At 39.2% G+C, this 15,310-nt stretch overlaps 1 protein-coding gene across 5 annotated transcripts in view; it reads right to left on the reverse strand.

Moving 5' to 3' along the window:
• COL14A1 (collagen type XIV alpha 1 chain) overlaps nucleotides 1–15,310 on the reverse strand; it is a 215,351-nt gene that overhangs the window by 181,468 nt on the left and 18,573 nt on the right. For all 5 annotated transcript variants that reach the window (XM_086695199.1, XM_086695201.1, XM_086695198.1 and 2 more), the window contains 3 exons: nucleotides 10,408–10,524; nucleotides 5,942–6,085; nucleotides 597–686 (listed from right to left, as the gene is read on the reverse strand). In XM_086695199.1, coding sequence (XP_086551325.1) covers nucleotides 597–686; nucleotides 5,942–6,085; nucleotides 10,408–10,524 — 351 coding nt within the window. The remainder of the gene's footprint in view (nucleotides 1–596; nucleotides 687–5,941; nucleotides 6,086–10,407; nucleotides 10,525–15,310) is intronic.

The following is a 15,310-nucleotide window of genomic DNA, read 5'->3' on the forward strand; positions in this document are numbered from 1 at the left end:
CTGGGTGGCGCAGTCGGTTAAGCGTCCAACTTCAGCCAGGTCACGATCTCGCGGTCCGGGAGTTCAAGCCCCGCGTCAGGCTCTGGGCTGATGGCTCAGAGCCTGGAGCCTGCTTCTGATTCTGTGTCTCCCTCTCTCTCTGCCCCTCCCCCGTTCATGCTCTGTCTCTCTCTGTCCCAAAAATAAATAAACATTTGAAAAAAAAAAAAATTTAAAAAAAAAAAAAAAAAAAAGAAAAGATTGCTCAAACTTCTGGGTAGAAAATGAATAGAGATTTTGCTAAATATTCCTGTACACCAGAAAAGAAATGGCATTTGACATGGAAAGAAATGAACAGATTCTGTCAGTATTTCAATAAAAAAAAAAAAAAAAAAAAAACCCACAAGAACCTGGTGATGTACTAAAAGATGGAGAGGAAGTGAGAGAAAAGTGCTGACAGTTTCTACAAGTGAGGAAGGCAGGAGTGACATGGGGATGAAGGAGAGTTCCATATCAGATCTGCACTCTTCTGATGGGGCGACGGCCAGGTATGTGTGTATTGCTTGTGTTATTAAAACTCAACTGCCAAAATAAGCAAACAAAAAAAATAATCTGACCTTCTTCTGGTGGAGATGGTTTGTTCCCATTTCCTTTATCCACAATCTTGACTCTGGGTTTTGGATCCTTTCTTTTTTCCAAATCTTTAACTGGAAGGAAAGTAGAAACACAGCAACATGTTATGTTAATGTCTGAAAGAAAATTTTCAGTGAGTTTTACTAAAACCTTTGCAAGTATTGAGAGTATTAAGTAGAAATTAGCTCCATGGTAGAATTCCACTCCCAAAGATTAGAACTGCTATTTTATTTTAACCTTGTCATGGGAAGGTGTGGAAAACACCTAAGGAATTACTTTGGTCAAGGACTCATTATGGGCAGCTGTATCTAATAAATTCAACCTTTCATCAACTGCTATGAAATCAGCATGATTACTCCCATTTTGTACATGAGGGAACAAAGGACTAAGTAATTAAAACATATTTCATAAAACCAGAAAGTGTTGGCTCAGGATTCAAGCCAAGTCTTCTGGTCTCTGAACAAGGTCAGTGAGTTGGCCTTTGTTCTAGGAAGATCATGTCCAGAAATATCTTCATTTGGAGTCGGGCTATTTGCGATAAAAGGTGGAGAATCCAAAATAATTTTCTTTCAAACTTAAAAAAAAGGGTCCCTACTAATAAATAGTAGTATTTCTTTGTCAATTTCAGTATAAAATTAATACTGAATTAATTAATACATCTGTACCAATCTACTCCCTCATAGCTTCACTTTCCACTGCTTGAAACTCCACAGCCATTTCCTGCTATTGCTTGGCACGTTCACTTGCTTGAGTCAGTCAAGACCACCACCAATGGCGATAGTTTCTGCACAAATAAAACCCCCACGAAAAGGCAGAAGCTATTTTATGATGAGATACTTCATTTAATTGTTGCATTCACTTCAAAGAAATCAGCAAATTTATTGCACCGTGGACTATGGAGGGGAAGGAATGATTTTCTCCGAACCACTGTTCCTGCTTTCTCTAAGGTGTTATTCCATTAATGCTATCTCTGTCATTCCCTCCTCTCCTCCTCTTCTTTCTACTGGCTTCGATCCCTTTGCTGAAAGAGTTTGAGACTTGCCAACTGCCAAAGTCATGTTGCTCTAGTTCTGTTATTTGTTTCCTTAGAAACCTTCCTTGGCTTTCTGGTACCCTAGAGGTTAAATTCCAAGATTAAAAATAAAAATAAAAATAAAAATAAAAATAACAGTACAAGATGCCTTGATCCTGCTATTCCCACTGAACCTTTAATTTTCTAAATCCTTTTTTTTTTTTTTTAGACCTCACTCTCTGGCTTTTTTATGAGTCTTGGCCACTTTGGAACACCCTCTTCTGTAAATTCTTCTCCTTGTGAGTTTTTACAAAGGCACTATCCTGGATTTTCTTGTACTCCTCAGACCCCTCCTTTACATTCTCATTTTTTGGCTCCTTTTTCTGTTTTCCATTCCTGAAACATGATCATATACTAAAGTTGCCTTGCATCTCCGTACAGCCTGCCTACACTTTTATCATCTCACAAGTGTAATGCTCACCCTCCTGTGGAAATTTTCCAAATCTACATCTTCAACCCCACCCACCCATAGGCCATGGCTTAAATTGCTTACATTCTGTAAAAGAAGGCTGCAACTTTAATGTGAGAACAATTGTGCCGAGTAGTGATAGAAGCAGAAATAGATCTGGCAAAGAATAATTCCAGAGGTGGAGACTGATGGAAACTTCACAGAGAAGGTGACATTTAAGCCAGACTTGGAAAGATGAAAAGATGAACACAATTTTGTAGGCAGAGATTAACAAAATGTCATTCCAAAATGACAGGAAAATGGTGGCCAAAAAGAAAGTTTGCCAAATAGAGCCATAAACCATTCTGATCTATATCTATATCTATCTATCTATCTATCTATCTATCTATCTATCTATCTATCTACAGCAGTCATCTTTCAATTTTGCCCGTAGGTTACATATAAGATGTAATACATATGTCATACCAAGCTGCTGTCTTCCTCATGCAGGAGGCAGACTAAATTGGAAAACAGACTGTCATAAGCAAAGTGGCATTAATCATAACAACAGCAACCTTGCCCCTAGTATGTGCTGAAGTGAGTTAATCCACACAGTAATAGGCATATATCATTACTCCCATTTGCTGAAAACTGAGGCCATGCTTGATTTGCTTGGCCAAATATACACACCAAATCAGACATGCTTTTCTATCTTCAAACTCCAAATATTGTTTCTCATGCTTCCCTGTGTTCAGAAGATGGACTCATGAGGACCTCAAGTCTCTACACTAATTATAAACCCATGGGGCGCCTGGGTGGCGCAGTCGGTTAAGCGTCCGACTTCAGCCAGGTCACGATCTCGCGGTCCGTGAGTTCGAGCCCCGCGTCAGGCTCTGGGCTGATGGCTCGGAGCCTGGAGCCTGTTTCCGATTCTGTGTCTCCCTCTCTCTCTGCCCCTCCCCCGTTCATGCTCTGTCTCTCTCTGTCCCAAAAATAAATAAAAACGTTGAAAAAAAATTAAAAAAAAAAAAATAAACCCATATGCACAGCATTTGTCTAGATCATTTTCTTGGACCCAACCATGAAAGTCTTCCAGGGAGGGGAGACCAGACTGATAGCTCCATTTCACAAGGAGCAAAACAAAAAAGAAAACCAACCAAAGTTATTTTAATTTCATTGTTACAAACTTTTATTTGGGAAGAACTAATCCCTCCAGCTTGACAATAAAAACAACGCAGCTAAGAAATATATTTGCTTACATATAAGTTATCCCACTACAGTCTTAGTTAGACTGTCTCACTAAGATTATTTCAGTTTACGCAAGCTGAAAACTGCATTTCCTTCTTTTTTTTTTCAACGTTTTTTTTTTGTTTTGTTTTGTTTTTTATTTATTTTTGGGACAGAGAGAGAGAGAGCATGAACGGGGGAGGGGCAGAGAGAGAGGGAGACACAGAATCGGAAACAGGCTCCAGGCTCTGAGCCATCAGCCCAGAGCCTGACGCGGGGCTCGAACTCACGGACCGCGAGATCGTGACCTGGCTGAAGTCGGACGCTTAACCCACTGCGCCACCCAGGCACCCCAACATTTCCTTCTTTTAAAATGTTTATTTATTTTGAGAGAGAGAGATTGAGTGCATGAGCAGGGAAGGAACAGAAAGAGAGGGAGAGAGAGAATCTCAAGCAGGCTCTGTGCTGTCAGTGCTGAGCCTGATGTGGGGCTCGATCCCAGAATCTTGAGATCATGATCTGAGCCAAAATCAGGAGTCAGACACTCAACTGACTGAGTCATCCAGGGACCCCTAACTGCATTTCCTTTTGTGTTTTGAGTAAATAGCTACTGGGAAAGCTTTTTAAGGTCACCTGTTTCTTATGCTGCTCAATCAGCGAACTATCTGAAATAATCAATTGCAATAACTTCAGCCTAAAATAAAATGTCTCCTTGTCTTTTTATTGCTTCTCACAAATTTTAAGAAGTGTTATTTTGCTTACTCGGAATGTCCAAGGCCAGAAACTGAAATACGGTGCCATAAAGGGAGACAGAGACTGATTTATATGGAAAATAACATAAAAACCTTTTCCAGAGGCTCCAGACAATGTGAATCTCAAAAGAATGGCATGTTGAAACATCTCCCTGTCCTATTGACAGGTGGATTTACCAAATGTCTTTATTCAGAAGTTTTAAGAGGTAGCTGGTTTAAAAAGGTTTTTTTTTAATTAAAAAAAAAAATCACAAAATACATGTCCTAAAACATTACTTAGAAGAGGAAGAAAAAAAAAGGAAAGAGGGGCAGAAAATCCAGATAGAACACTGCTACACACAGAGTTCTAGAAACCACAGCCTCCCAGATTTGTGGATTAATCTAATGGCATGATTTTAAAAGCTACTGTTATTTGAAGTGTCTAGATTTGCTTCAAAATTAGGGCAGAGTGGTGGGGTGGGGGGATAATACATGAAACAAGACTGGCCATGAATGGCTCACTGCTGAAGTGACTGATGGATACTTAGGGATTTATTATAACTATCCTGATTTTTAAAATGTTTAAAATTATCCTTTAATAAGTTGGATTTTTTAAAGAGCCTATATTAACAATGAAGTAACACAGAAAGTTAACTAGGACAGGCCTCTTTTGTTTGCATTCACCATACACAAAACTTTCCCGTCCGCATTTAAATGGCCCCTCCCAGGAAGAGGGAGTTGCTGTGGTCTCTGATCATGAGAATATAAGGTCACAGGGGAAGGGATCTGCCATGTTCCCAGTGCCTAAAATAGGGCCTGACACTTAGTAGTCATGCAGTATATATTAGGTAAATAAAAAAAAAAACAGTGAATGAATGAATGAATGAATGAGTATCTTCCTGAAAGAAGAATCACTGTCTGTATGAACAACTTTTAAACTCAGTATAAGGAAAGGCTTTCTAATGCAGACACGGATTGGGCTACCTCGGAGCTTTCTCTCCTGCTTAGAATATCTCTGCAGGCCCTGCCTTTCCCTGGCTGCCCAACTTACTATTTGAGAACTGTCTCAAATACGAAGCCATCCCCTCATCCTAGCCCATTATTGGGGCAGAGAGATCACCTCCCTTCACAGAGCCCTGAATGTATGTCTCTAGCCAATACTTACCATATTCACAAATCTGTTTGTCATAGGACTTGGCACATAACAGGCCGATGATAAAAATCAGCTGATTAATTATTAGAAAAAGTTAAATTCCTTATTGTATAGACTGTTTACATAGAGGCTGGACTGGCATTTGCTAGGGATACTATAAAGAAGGTACAGGCATCATCTATTGAGTCACTCAGTAAGTATTTATTGAGCACCTGCTACGTGCTGGGTAGATGAGTTGTCTCGGTAAGGTTCAGGGAACAGTGTTAGGAAGAGCATTTGAAAAGTAAAAATTAGGGGCACCTGGGTGGCTCAGTTGCTTAAGCGTCTGACTTTGGCTCAGGTCATGATCTCGTGGTTCGTGGGTTCGAGCCCCACATCGGGCTCTGTGCTGACAGCTCAGAGCCTGGAGCCTGCTTTGGATTCTGTGTCTCCCTCTCTCTCTGCCCCTCTCCTGCTCATGCTCTCTCTCTCTCTCTCTCTCTCTCAAAAATAAACAAACATTAAAAAAAAAAGTGTGATGTAACTTTAAAAAAAGTAAAAATTAACGGATTTAAGTAGGCGTGCAGTGAAATGGGTAAAGGGAGAAGCAGAGGTGCATCAGTGACAGAAGGAACTCATGGAAGATTGTACTAAAATGCTTTTCAAGATCTCTTCAAATCTAAACAATCCAATTTTAACCTGTTACAATGTTTACTATAGGCAAACTCAGAGCTGGAACAGAGTCCCATGCTGACACTTTCAGAACTGTAAATACGTACTTCTGAATTGGCCTTGGGCTGGCTTGCTTTCTTTGTCTTTACTGTATGCAATAATTTGAACCGTATAATTCTGGTCTGGCATAAGACCTTGAATAATTGCTTTAGTTGCAGTGTTCTGGAGATTCAATTGATTGGTTTTTCCACCTATAATAAAACAGAAAGATAAATCAGTACTAAGAAACAGGTTAACTGTATACATTAAGAAAATTTATTAATCAAGCAATCAAGACATTTAAAAATATATACGATGGGGCGCCTGGGTGGCGCAGTCAGTTAAGCGTCCGACTTCAGCCAGGTCACGATCTCACGGTCCGTGAGTTCGAGCCCCACGTCAGGCTCTGGGCTGATGGCTCAGAGCCTGGAGCCTGTTTCCGATTCTGTGTCTCCCTCTCTCTCTGCCCCTCCCCCGTTCATTCTCTGTCTCTCTCTGTCCCAAAAATAAATAAACGTTGAAAAAAAATTAAAAAAAAAATATATATATATATATACGATGGTGCATATGTACATTGCACTTAACTTTAATATACTGTTCCTTCTCATTCTTAGCTCTACTCTTTGTATAACTTAAACAGTTGTCTAAAGAGGACAAAACATTTTCAGAAAAATCATTCATCACAATGCATTATTGCTTTTATATGCTAGGGAAAGTCATAGTACAGGATCAGAAGACAGTAAGCCCTTCCCATCAGATATATTCTTCAAGGAAAGAATTCCACTTAAAAGTGCAGGGATGGGGCGCCTGGGTGGCGCAGTCGGTTAAGCGTCCGACTTCAGCCAGGTCACGATCTCGCGGTCCGTGAGTTCGAGCCCCGCGTCGGGCTCTGGGCTGATGGCTCAGAGCCTGGAGCCTGTTTCCGATTCTGTGTCTCCCTCTCTCTCTGCCCCTCCCCCGTTCATGCTCTGTCTCTCTCTGTCCCAAAAATAAATAAATGTTAAAAAAAAAAAAGTGCACGGAAAGGTATGGGCAGACCGAATGTCATTGTCTACAGTGGAATTTTTGCTATAGTCTCTCTAAACTGAGTCAGAGCATCCCTGAAGCACTAGCAATTTAATTATCTCAAATCTGAGCATAACTGGCTCAGGATGTTGATGGAACCAATCATTGCCTGGCTACTTAAAAGTTAGCTTGGTTCATGAAAAGATTTCAAACCTCCATGATCTCTCCATCAAATTAGACTAACATCTAAGGCTTTCTTGGAAATACTGTTGATTAAATATTCAACTTTTATGCAAAATTCCAAAGATAGATTTCTTTTCTGATTTCTAATAGCACTTACTAAGTCTGAGAAAGGAGAAATTTAAAACCTCTGCCTCACTAATAACACTAATAGCAAAAAGGATCTGAAATTTGCTGAATGAATTAAACATAACACAGATTATAATAAATTTTAATCATATTCTCATAAAATTAATGATGTTATGTCTGAAATCTGAAACCTTTCTCTTGCCAAAACCCATTTCTTTAAATGCATTTATGTCCGAGATGTTAAACCTGGTTTCACAAAGTTCTATTGTTTAAAACTCATCTCCTACAAATACTTACAAATAAATCTTTCTTAATGTGTGCATCACTAAAAAAAAAAAAAAAAGTGTCTTAGGATACTTTGTATTAGAGCCCCACTCTGAGAGGCATAGGGTGTATTATTTTACTAAAGGCCTTGAGAATCTTGCAATAAAAAGGCTTTAAACTCTTTAAGACAGGAGTTCTTAACTATATTTGACCATTAAACCATTAGGTTGTATAAGAGCTGTAGCATCTTTCAGATTACCATGGACCATGCTTTGGGAAAGACTGATATAAACAATACTTGGAACATCTCTTGCAGTGTTCAAATGTCTACATTTTGTGTCTAGACGCGTTTATTACTCTCTTTATTTACTCTGTTTATGTTTTATCAAGGAGATACCAGAGTGTCGACACTGTGTTATTGGCTTGGGTCACGGCAGCAAGGACATGGGGTCACTGGAAAAAATGTAACAAGTATTCATGAAGAAATCATTTGCTTTCATTCTCAATTTTTAGTTTGTCTCTGGAGGTGTTTAAGCAAGAGCTGGAGGTCTGCTTTCTGGGTATGTTGTGGTGGAGGGGATTGAAAGATCTGGCTGAGCTTTGGTTCCAAAGCTACACAAGTCACTTCTAAGACTCCCTGATTCCTTTATGACACCTATGTGAGGTACTCAATAGTTTAGTATTATCAGCAATTAATCAGGTAGTTAAAACACTGATAACCTGAAGGAAACAAACAAAAAAAAAAGAATAACTTTTCAAGATCCAATATGGGGAATTCTCAGAGGTACCGCAAATTGGAAACTTGTATTTTGACCTTTAAAGTCATGATGTTTAAGAATCTCTTTAACTTGAATTTCCCATGAGGACTTATTTTAGAATGTAAACTGCATTTTCAGAAGTCAAAGTTATTTCAAAAGTGGGCCATGCTTCAAAATGAAAATTCTGAACCAGGCTTGAGAATGAAATACCGTTTTCTGCAAGTGAGTCACTTCTGTGGGCCACCATGGGAAAAGTTGGCATCGGTGACACTGAACCAAGAATCATTCTAAGGAGCCTATGGGTAATATTTGTTAATAGAAGAAGGTTCTTTTTTAGTAGTGGCCGAGCAAGAAACCAGGTGTTTCATCTGCTTGTTTTAAATCCACCACTGGGGGGGCGCCTGGGTGGCACAGTCGGTTAAGCGTCCGACTTCAGCCAGGTCACGATCTCGCGGTCCGTGAGTTCGAGCCCCGTGTCAGGCTCTGGGCTGATGGCTCAGAGCCTGGAGCCTGTTTCCAATTCTGTGTCTCCCTCTCTCTCTGCCCCTCCCCCGTTCATGCTCGGTCTCTCTCTGTCCCAAAAATAAATAAACGTTGAAAAAAAATTAAAAAAAATAAAAATAAATAAAAATAAATAAATAAATAAATCCACCACTGGGTAAAATGTCCACAACTATGAACAAGAGAGCATCTGTTGACCTCATTAAATGAGTTGCAGAAAGGTGTCTAACAGCAAGGAGTCCAGGTTCTTATAAATCTCTTTATCACCAATAAAGAGGAAAAAATTATACTTATGCAAATATATATTATACAGATGTGTTATATGAAATATTTGTTATGTACTATGTGAAAATGTATCCTAGGAAAGGAACTGAGGTCTGAGAGACGTACTCAAGATCTTCTTTAAATCAATCATGGGTCGGGGCGCCTGGGTGGCGCAGTCAGTTAAGCGTCCGACTTCAGCCAGGTCACGATCTCGCAGTCCGTGAGTTCGAGCCCCGCGTCAGGCTCTGGGCTGATGGCTCAGAGCCTGGAGCCTGTTTCCGATTCTGAGTCTCCCTCTCTCTCTGACCCTCTCCCGTTCATGCTCTGTCTCTCTCTGTCCCAAAAATAAATAAACGTTGAAAAAAAAAACTTAAAAAAAAAAATCAATCATGGGTTAATATGATTGAGCTCCTACTATTTGGCAGTCACTCTTTTAAGTGCTTGGCATTTATAAATTAATTTAGTCCTTACAACAAGTGCTTCCCAAATTTAATACGCATAGGAATCCTCTGTGAGTCTTGGTAAAAATTAGATGCCAGTTCAGTAAGTGGGGGGTAGGGACCAACAATCTGCATTTGCTCTCAACTGATGCTTCTGCTGCTGATTCCCAGACCACATTTTGAGTTCCAAGCCTTACAACAACTCCACGAGGTGGGTACTAGTGCTGTTTGTGCATCTTGTGTAAGAAGAAACTGAGGAACTGAGAGACTGAATAACTTGCCCACATGACATCTTATGCCCCACAGAACCAAGTTCTAAAAGCAAGCAGTCTGTTTTCTTGATCCCTTCTTTGTCTCCATGACCACCATGCGACAGTGGAGATTCCTCCACATACTCTGTATTATTTTAGTTGATCAGATGTGTACAGTAAAAACATAAAATAGAAGAAAAAATTCAACCAAAAATTTAATGTATAAAAATGTACATAACTACTTTATCTTCATTATCAATAAATTTAACTTTTGTCTTTCCTGTTTTAACTTATCACTTATTTTTATAATGTATACTTAGTTTTTATAATTTTAATGTGTAATTGTTGAATAATATACTATCAAGTTAATTAATCATAATTTGCTCAGCTGGTCACAACGTCTGCCTTCCAGATGTATTGGATTTTTTTTTAAGTGTCAACACACCAAAAATATTCATCCTATGTCAAAACAGAAGTGGTGAAGATTTTAATCTGGAAACTTCTCCTGCGGAGAATTATGGTGCGCTCAATAGTGACTCTTTAGACTTTAGGAACATTATTAGGAACATTATTTCCTTGATTAGAGGGTGAGATTTCAAGTTCAAATATTAAATTAAAAAGAAAACTTTCAAAAAATCCTCTTACAAATGATTTTAAAGCAACACTCAGTATTTCACATTTTTAGTTATCTATGTGTAAAAAGTTGCTAATACTCCACAAAATACAAACAGCTCTATTTTACCTGAAGCTGGAGTCACAAGAAGTTTGTATCCACCAAATTTTCCCCTTGGAGCCTTCCATGAAATCTGTATACTGTCCTGAGATAATACATTATATCGTAACCTTGTGGGTGGAGCCACTGAAAAAGAAAAACAAAAAATTGCTTAAGGATTGAAACATTTAAGTTTCCATTAGTTAAACTGAAGAGTCAAAGTAATGAAATCAAAATATATGACTTCATCAACCTCAAAATATGCTCTTTCTATAACCCCATTAATGAAATGAATTGATCAGTTTGCACAATGATACAAACCCAAGAGTATCTGTTTCTTAAGAGATAAGCATTTGTCAAATAGTATTGACCTTATGACAAAAAACTGTGACTTAGGGTTAAAATTTAATAATCTGGTCGACTTTAAACTGAAGGCAATCTTGCAAAATGTGTTCATTATGTTACAAACATTGTGTGTGTGTGTGTGTGTGTGTGTGTGTGTGTGTGTGTGTGTGTGTGTCCCTACTTGGAACATGTGAGTTTTATAATCTACTCTCCTGGGGCCTGTTTTATGCCTTCAGGTTTTTTACTTTAGTAATCCAATATATTTTATGATAAGGTCATTTAAGAAGGCTATCATGGACATATTAGAGTAATAAGATCTTCATTTAAAAATATCTGAGAAAGAGATTAAAAGGGACCAAAATAAAAAAGACCAATAAAAGATAATTATGTTTTATAAACTTTGATCCATTCTTGAAATTTGGCGGATTTGTATCTTTTGGCAAGATCCATAGCACATGGTCATGACTCATCCCAGTATATTTAATCTTTTCTGATAGTTCACACAATGGGTACGTCTATATTACTTTTTACGTATGTCATTCAAACTTCAAAACATGTTTTTGGAACCCTACTATCAGTGTCCCAGAATTTCAAAAGAAATCCTTTAAGAAGAAGATTTTAATGATATAATATCAAAATTAGTTTGTCAAAAAAGAAAAGCTAAGGTGTAACAGAAAAGTTAGCACTTACTACCCATTTTTACGCCCTGCTTTTCTTTCTCGCTTGAGAAAACACAGGGAGGGGGAGGAAATAAACATTCTCTTTCACAGGGATGTAGCATGACATGGAGTTTGGACACAAATTTGATTCTAGTTCTGTCACTTATTAGATAAAGAACCTTGAGTAAGTGATTGTTTCTTCCAAAGCCTTATTTTTAGAAAAGGTGACAGCAATACTTTCTGCACAACATAGATGGCAATAGACAATAGGATAATGGATACAATGTATTATAATAGGTGGTTAGTAAATGTTTGCTCCTCTTGCCCTTACTTCAACTAATGGGTGATCTCAAAAGCTCACTGGATTCTCACAAAAAATACACAGCTATCCCAACTTTACATATAAAGGAACCAAAGAGAAGCTAGAGATGTGTCCAAGTTTACATACTGGTGAATGACAAGCTCTGACCCCAAGCAAAATGCTCTGTTTCTTTGGCAGAAGAGCCATATTAAGAAGGCACCCTTTATTGAGCTAGGTGAATGAGTGATTTACCTCTCTACAAACTATCCACTCATTCAAAATCAATGAGCAGTGAAGGACACAATCAAGAATAGTTATTCTCTGGGGTGCCTGGGTGGCTCAGTTGGTTAAGTGTCCAACTTCAGCTCAGATCATGATCTCACGGTTCACGAGTTCAAGCCCCACATCGGGCTCTGTGCTGACAGCTCAGAGCCTGGAGCCTGTTTCAGATTCTGTGTCTCCCTCTCTCTCTGCCCCTGCCCCACTCATGCTCTGTCTCTCTCTTGAAAATAAATAAAACCATTAAAATTTTTTTTAAAAAGAATAATTATTCTCTTCCTGTTGTCCTTTACTACCTCTTAGCAGAGAATGCTAGCCATACAAAACAAAAACATTAGCTTACCATTCTCAATTTGACATGAATGGAAGAGTTTACATTTCTCTGGTTTATGGGATAATATGGATTTATCATAAGAACAACTACACTGCAATTCAAGAGGAAGATAGCTGAACCTAACATTTGGGTGAACAGAAAAACTTACTATTTTGCTCAGTGTGGAACTTGGGGAGAATAATGTATTCATAGGTAGGCTCTTATTACTTATGGAAGAAAATTTAAAATAAGAATTAAACCATTTTAAACAATATATCAAGTGTCTCCACCAAATCTTGCCAGTGGGCTGCTAGACATCACGGGCCAAGCTCATGACAGAGTTCTGCCTGAACGCCCTGGTGAAAGACAGCTGACATGCCTGGGAATCGTCAAGTGGAAAAGTACAGTAAATAGGATGAGGGCCTCAGGTCTAGGCAGTTGCAAGAGGATCAACCCATTCTGTTGGTACCCCAGGTGTGCAGACTTCTCAAGGAGGGCAAATAAGTCAACCCAGGATTCCTAGGTTAAAGATTAGAAATCTTTACAGCATTCTCTGGCCAGGCCACTGTTCTTCAAATGTGGTCTGAGTTTATAGCCTGACACGTTTTTTTAGTCAACAGCCACAGCCTTCTGAACCTCCAGGAGAAAGTGATTAGGATAACAATGGCCATGCTCTGATTCCATGCCCAGAAAATACAGAGGGTGCTCCAGACCCAGAGGGCACTGGCTTCCTTTGAACTGCTCAAAGAAATACAATGTGAAGCAACTGCAACAACAATATCCATCCACGTTCAACTTTTTAAACAATTTATAAATGATGCGGATGACTACAGTCCCATTACAGCTGCTAGCAAAAAGCAATACCACCATTTTCTTTCATCAACAGACCACACCTATTGCCTATATACGCAAAAATACTCTCTCAATCATTAAAAGAAAATCTTGGGTAGACACAGAGTTCACATTTCCTTTAGGTTTTTGCCTATCGGGGAAAAACAGTGAACAGAAAAAATGCTAGTTAAGAAAGAAGAAGGCATGAGGTCATAGTATCAAACTTCAAAATTAGCTCCTTTTTCTCTGTATGGAAGACACTGGGACTTGTGCCAGAGCAAGGGTAGCAAGACTGACAGAAACATTGTAAATCCAGTGCACAAATAAATGTCTCATGGAACAAAAAGTTGTGGATCTTTAATGCCAGACCCAAGCTTTTTCTTTCTGCAGCCCCAAGGAGGTCCTTCTATACGTATACTTAACTTCCAGTGATAATTACACTCTCTCTCCCTTTCAAATAAATAAAACTTAAAGTAAATTTTTTTAAGCAACTCCAATTATCTATTCTCTGCTCAAAATCAATCACATAAATAAATGGTGTCATGGTAGATAGAAATAAGATTCAGTTTCTCAAACATCTCACGTACTTCCCTAAAAGCAAAAGAAGCCAATGGCATCTGAAGTCTTTTCTTACTGGGATTTCCTCTAGCAGGTGCCCACCATCTTCCTTCTAGAAAGTTTCTCCACTGGACCATGCCTTTTCAATTCACCTCTGAGACCTCAAAGGTCCCCATCAGATAACCTCCAAGCACAAAACAGTTCAGATATATCCCCAGTCTCATCCCTTTCACCTAAGCTCCAGACCACCCGCTACCCACCAGACATCTTGTCCTGGATGTTCCACAAACAGTGGAAGCTCCACATATGTGTCTGAGACTGACATCGTCTTCAGATTAAACTTGCTTCATCATTTATTCTTTTTCAAGTTTTTTTTTCTTTTAATATTGAGAGAGAGAGAGACAGAGAGAGGTAGAGAGAGAAGGAAAGAGAGAATCCCAAGCAGGTTCTGCCCTGTCAGCACAGAACCTGGCGCGGGGCCAATCCATGAACCGTGAGATCATGACCTGAGCTGAAATCAAGAGTCGGACGCTTAACCGAATGAGCTACCCAGTCACCCCTATTCTTTTATTAATCTCTTCAACAAATGTCTACTATGACTGAGGCATTGGTCTGCATCAGAGATATAGACACCAATAAGAGAAGTACTGAAGTATAGGTAAACAAGCAATTATGACGCAAAGGTACAGAAGCAATAATAACACGTGAGTTGAAATTAAAGGTCCCGTCTACTGAGCAAAAAGCCTTACAGTCCTCTTTGATATTTCCCTTTTATACCTCCCTCCATATCTAATCAGGAAGGAAGTCTTCTCTCTTCTACCTCTGAAATGGTTCTTGGATTCACTCTCTTCCCTCTGTTCCCCCACCTGGCTCAGACCCTCAACCTCTACTTCCCAGACACGTTAGTATAATCTTCCAATGGTCTCTCCTACTTCATTCTTATTCCCCAAACCACTATGGGTCACAAATATGAGTAGCAGCGATATTGCTATCAGTGTCTCTAAAAACAGAGCTGTTTAAAATCCTCCACAATTTGGCTCCAATCTACCTTTCCAGCTTTGTCTTTTGCTACACCCCCACCCCACACACAGAACTTATACTGTGAGTTATCTGCCTAACTGACGGCATCCCTGAAAGCACCCCAGAAGGGTCTCTGTGCGATCAGTTACTCCACCAATGACGATTTCTGAATTAAGTTAGACTAAGATAGTGGCTCTGAAGGGCTTTGTGATTTGCCTGCTCTTTGTTCCTAAGGACCTGTGCTTGTATCCCACGGTTTCGATGGTGAGTTACCTGAGATTTCTAGTACCACTGCGGAAAGTGTTCTTACATTAATGTAAACGGGGTAAGCAGAATTTGTCTAACTGTTCCTTGTGTGTTGCATGAAGTAGTCAGAAATATGGTCTTTTGCTCAGTGTTTGAACACTGTTCGAGCCTGCCAAGGGTCACGTTCCATGCCTTTGCAAACAAGCACGCCTCACTTTAAGGAAGCAGGGTGTGGTGGTTCTTAACATTTGACTTTTCTACGACTGTAAATTCCAAGCATTAGACATAAACACTCCTAAAACAACTTTCTTTATCTCATTTACATTTCCTTGCTAAGCTGATGAATGACGATCTCTGTACCAACATTTCTGTTTCTGCAAG

Source organism: Puma concolor, chromosome F2, assembly GCF_028749965.1.
Source record: "Puma concolor isolate L17-30 chromosome F2, mPumCon1.1.hap2, whole genome shotgun sequence".
NCBI lineage: Eukaryota > Metazoa > Chordata > Mammalia > Carnivora > Felidae > Puma > Puma concolor.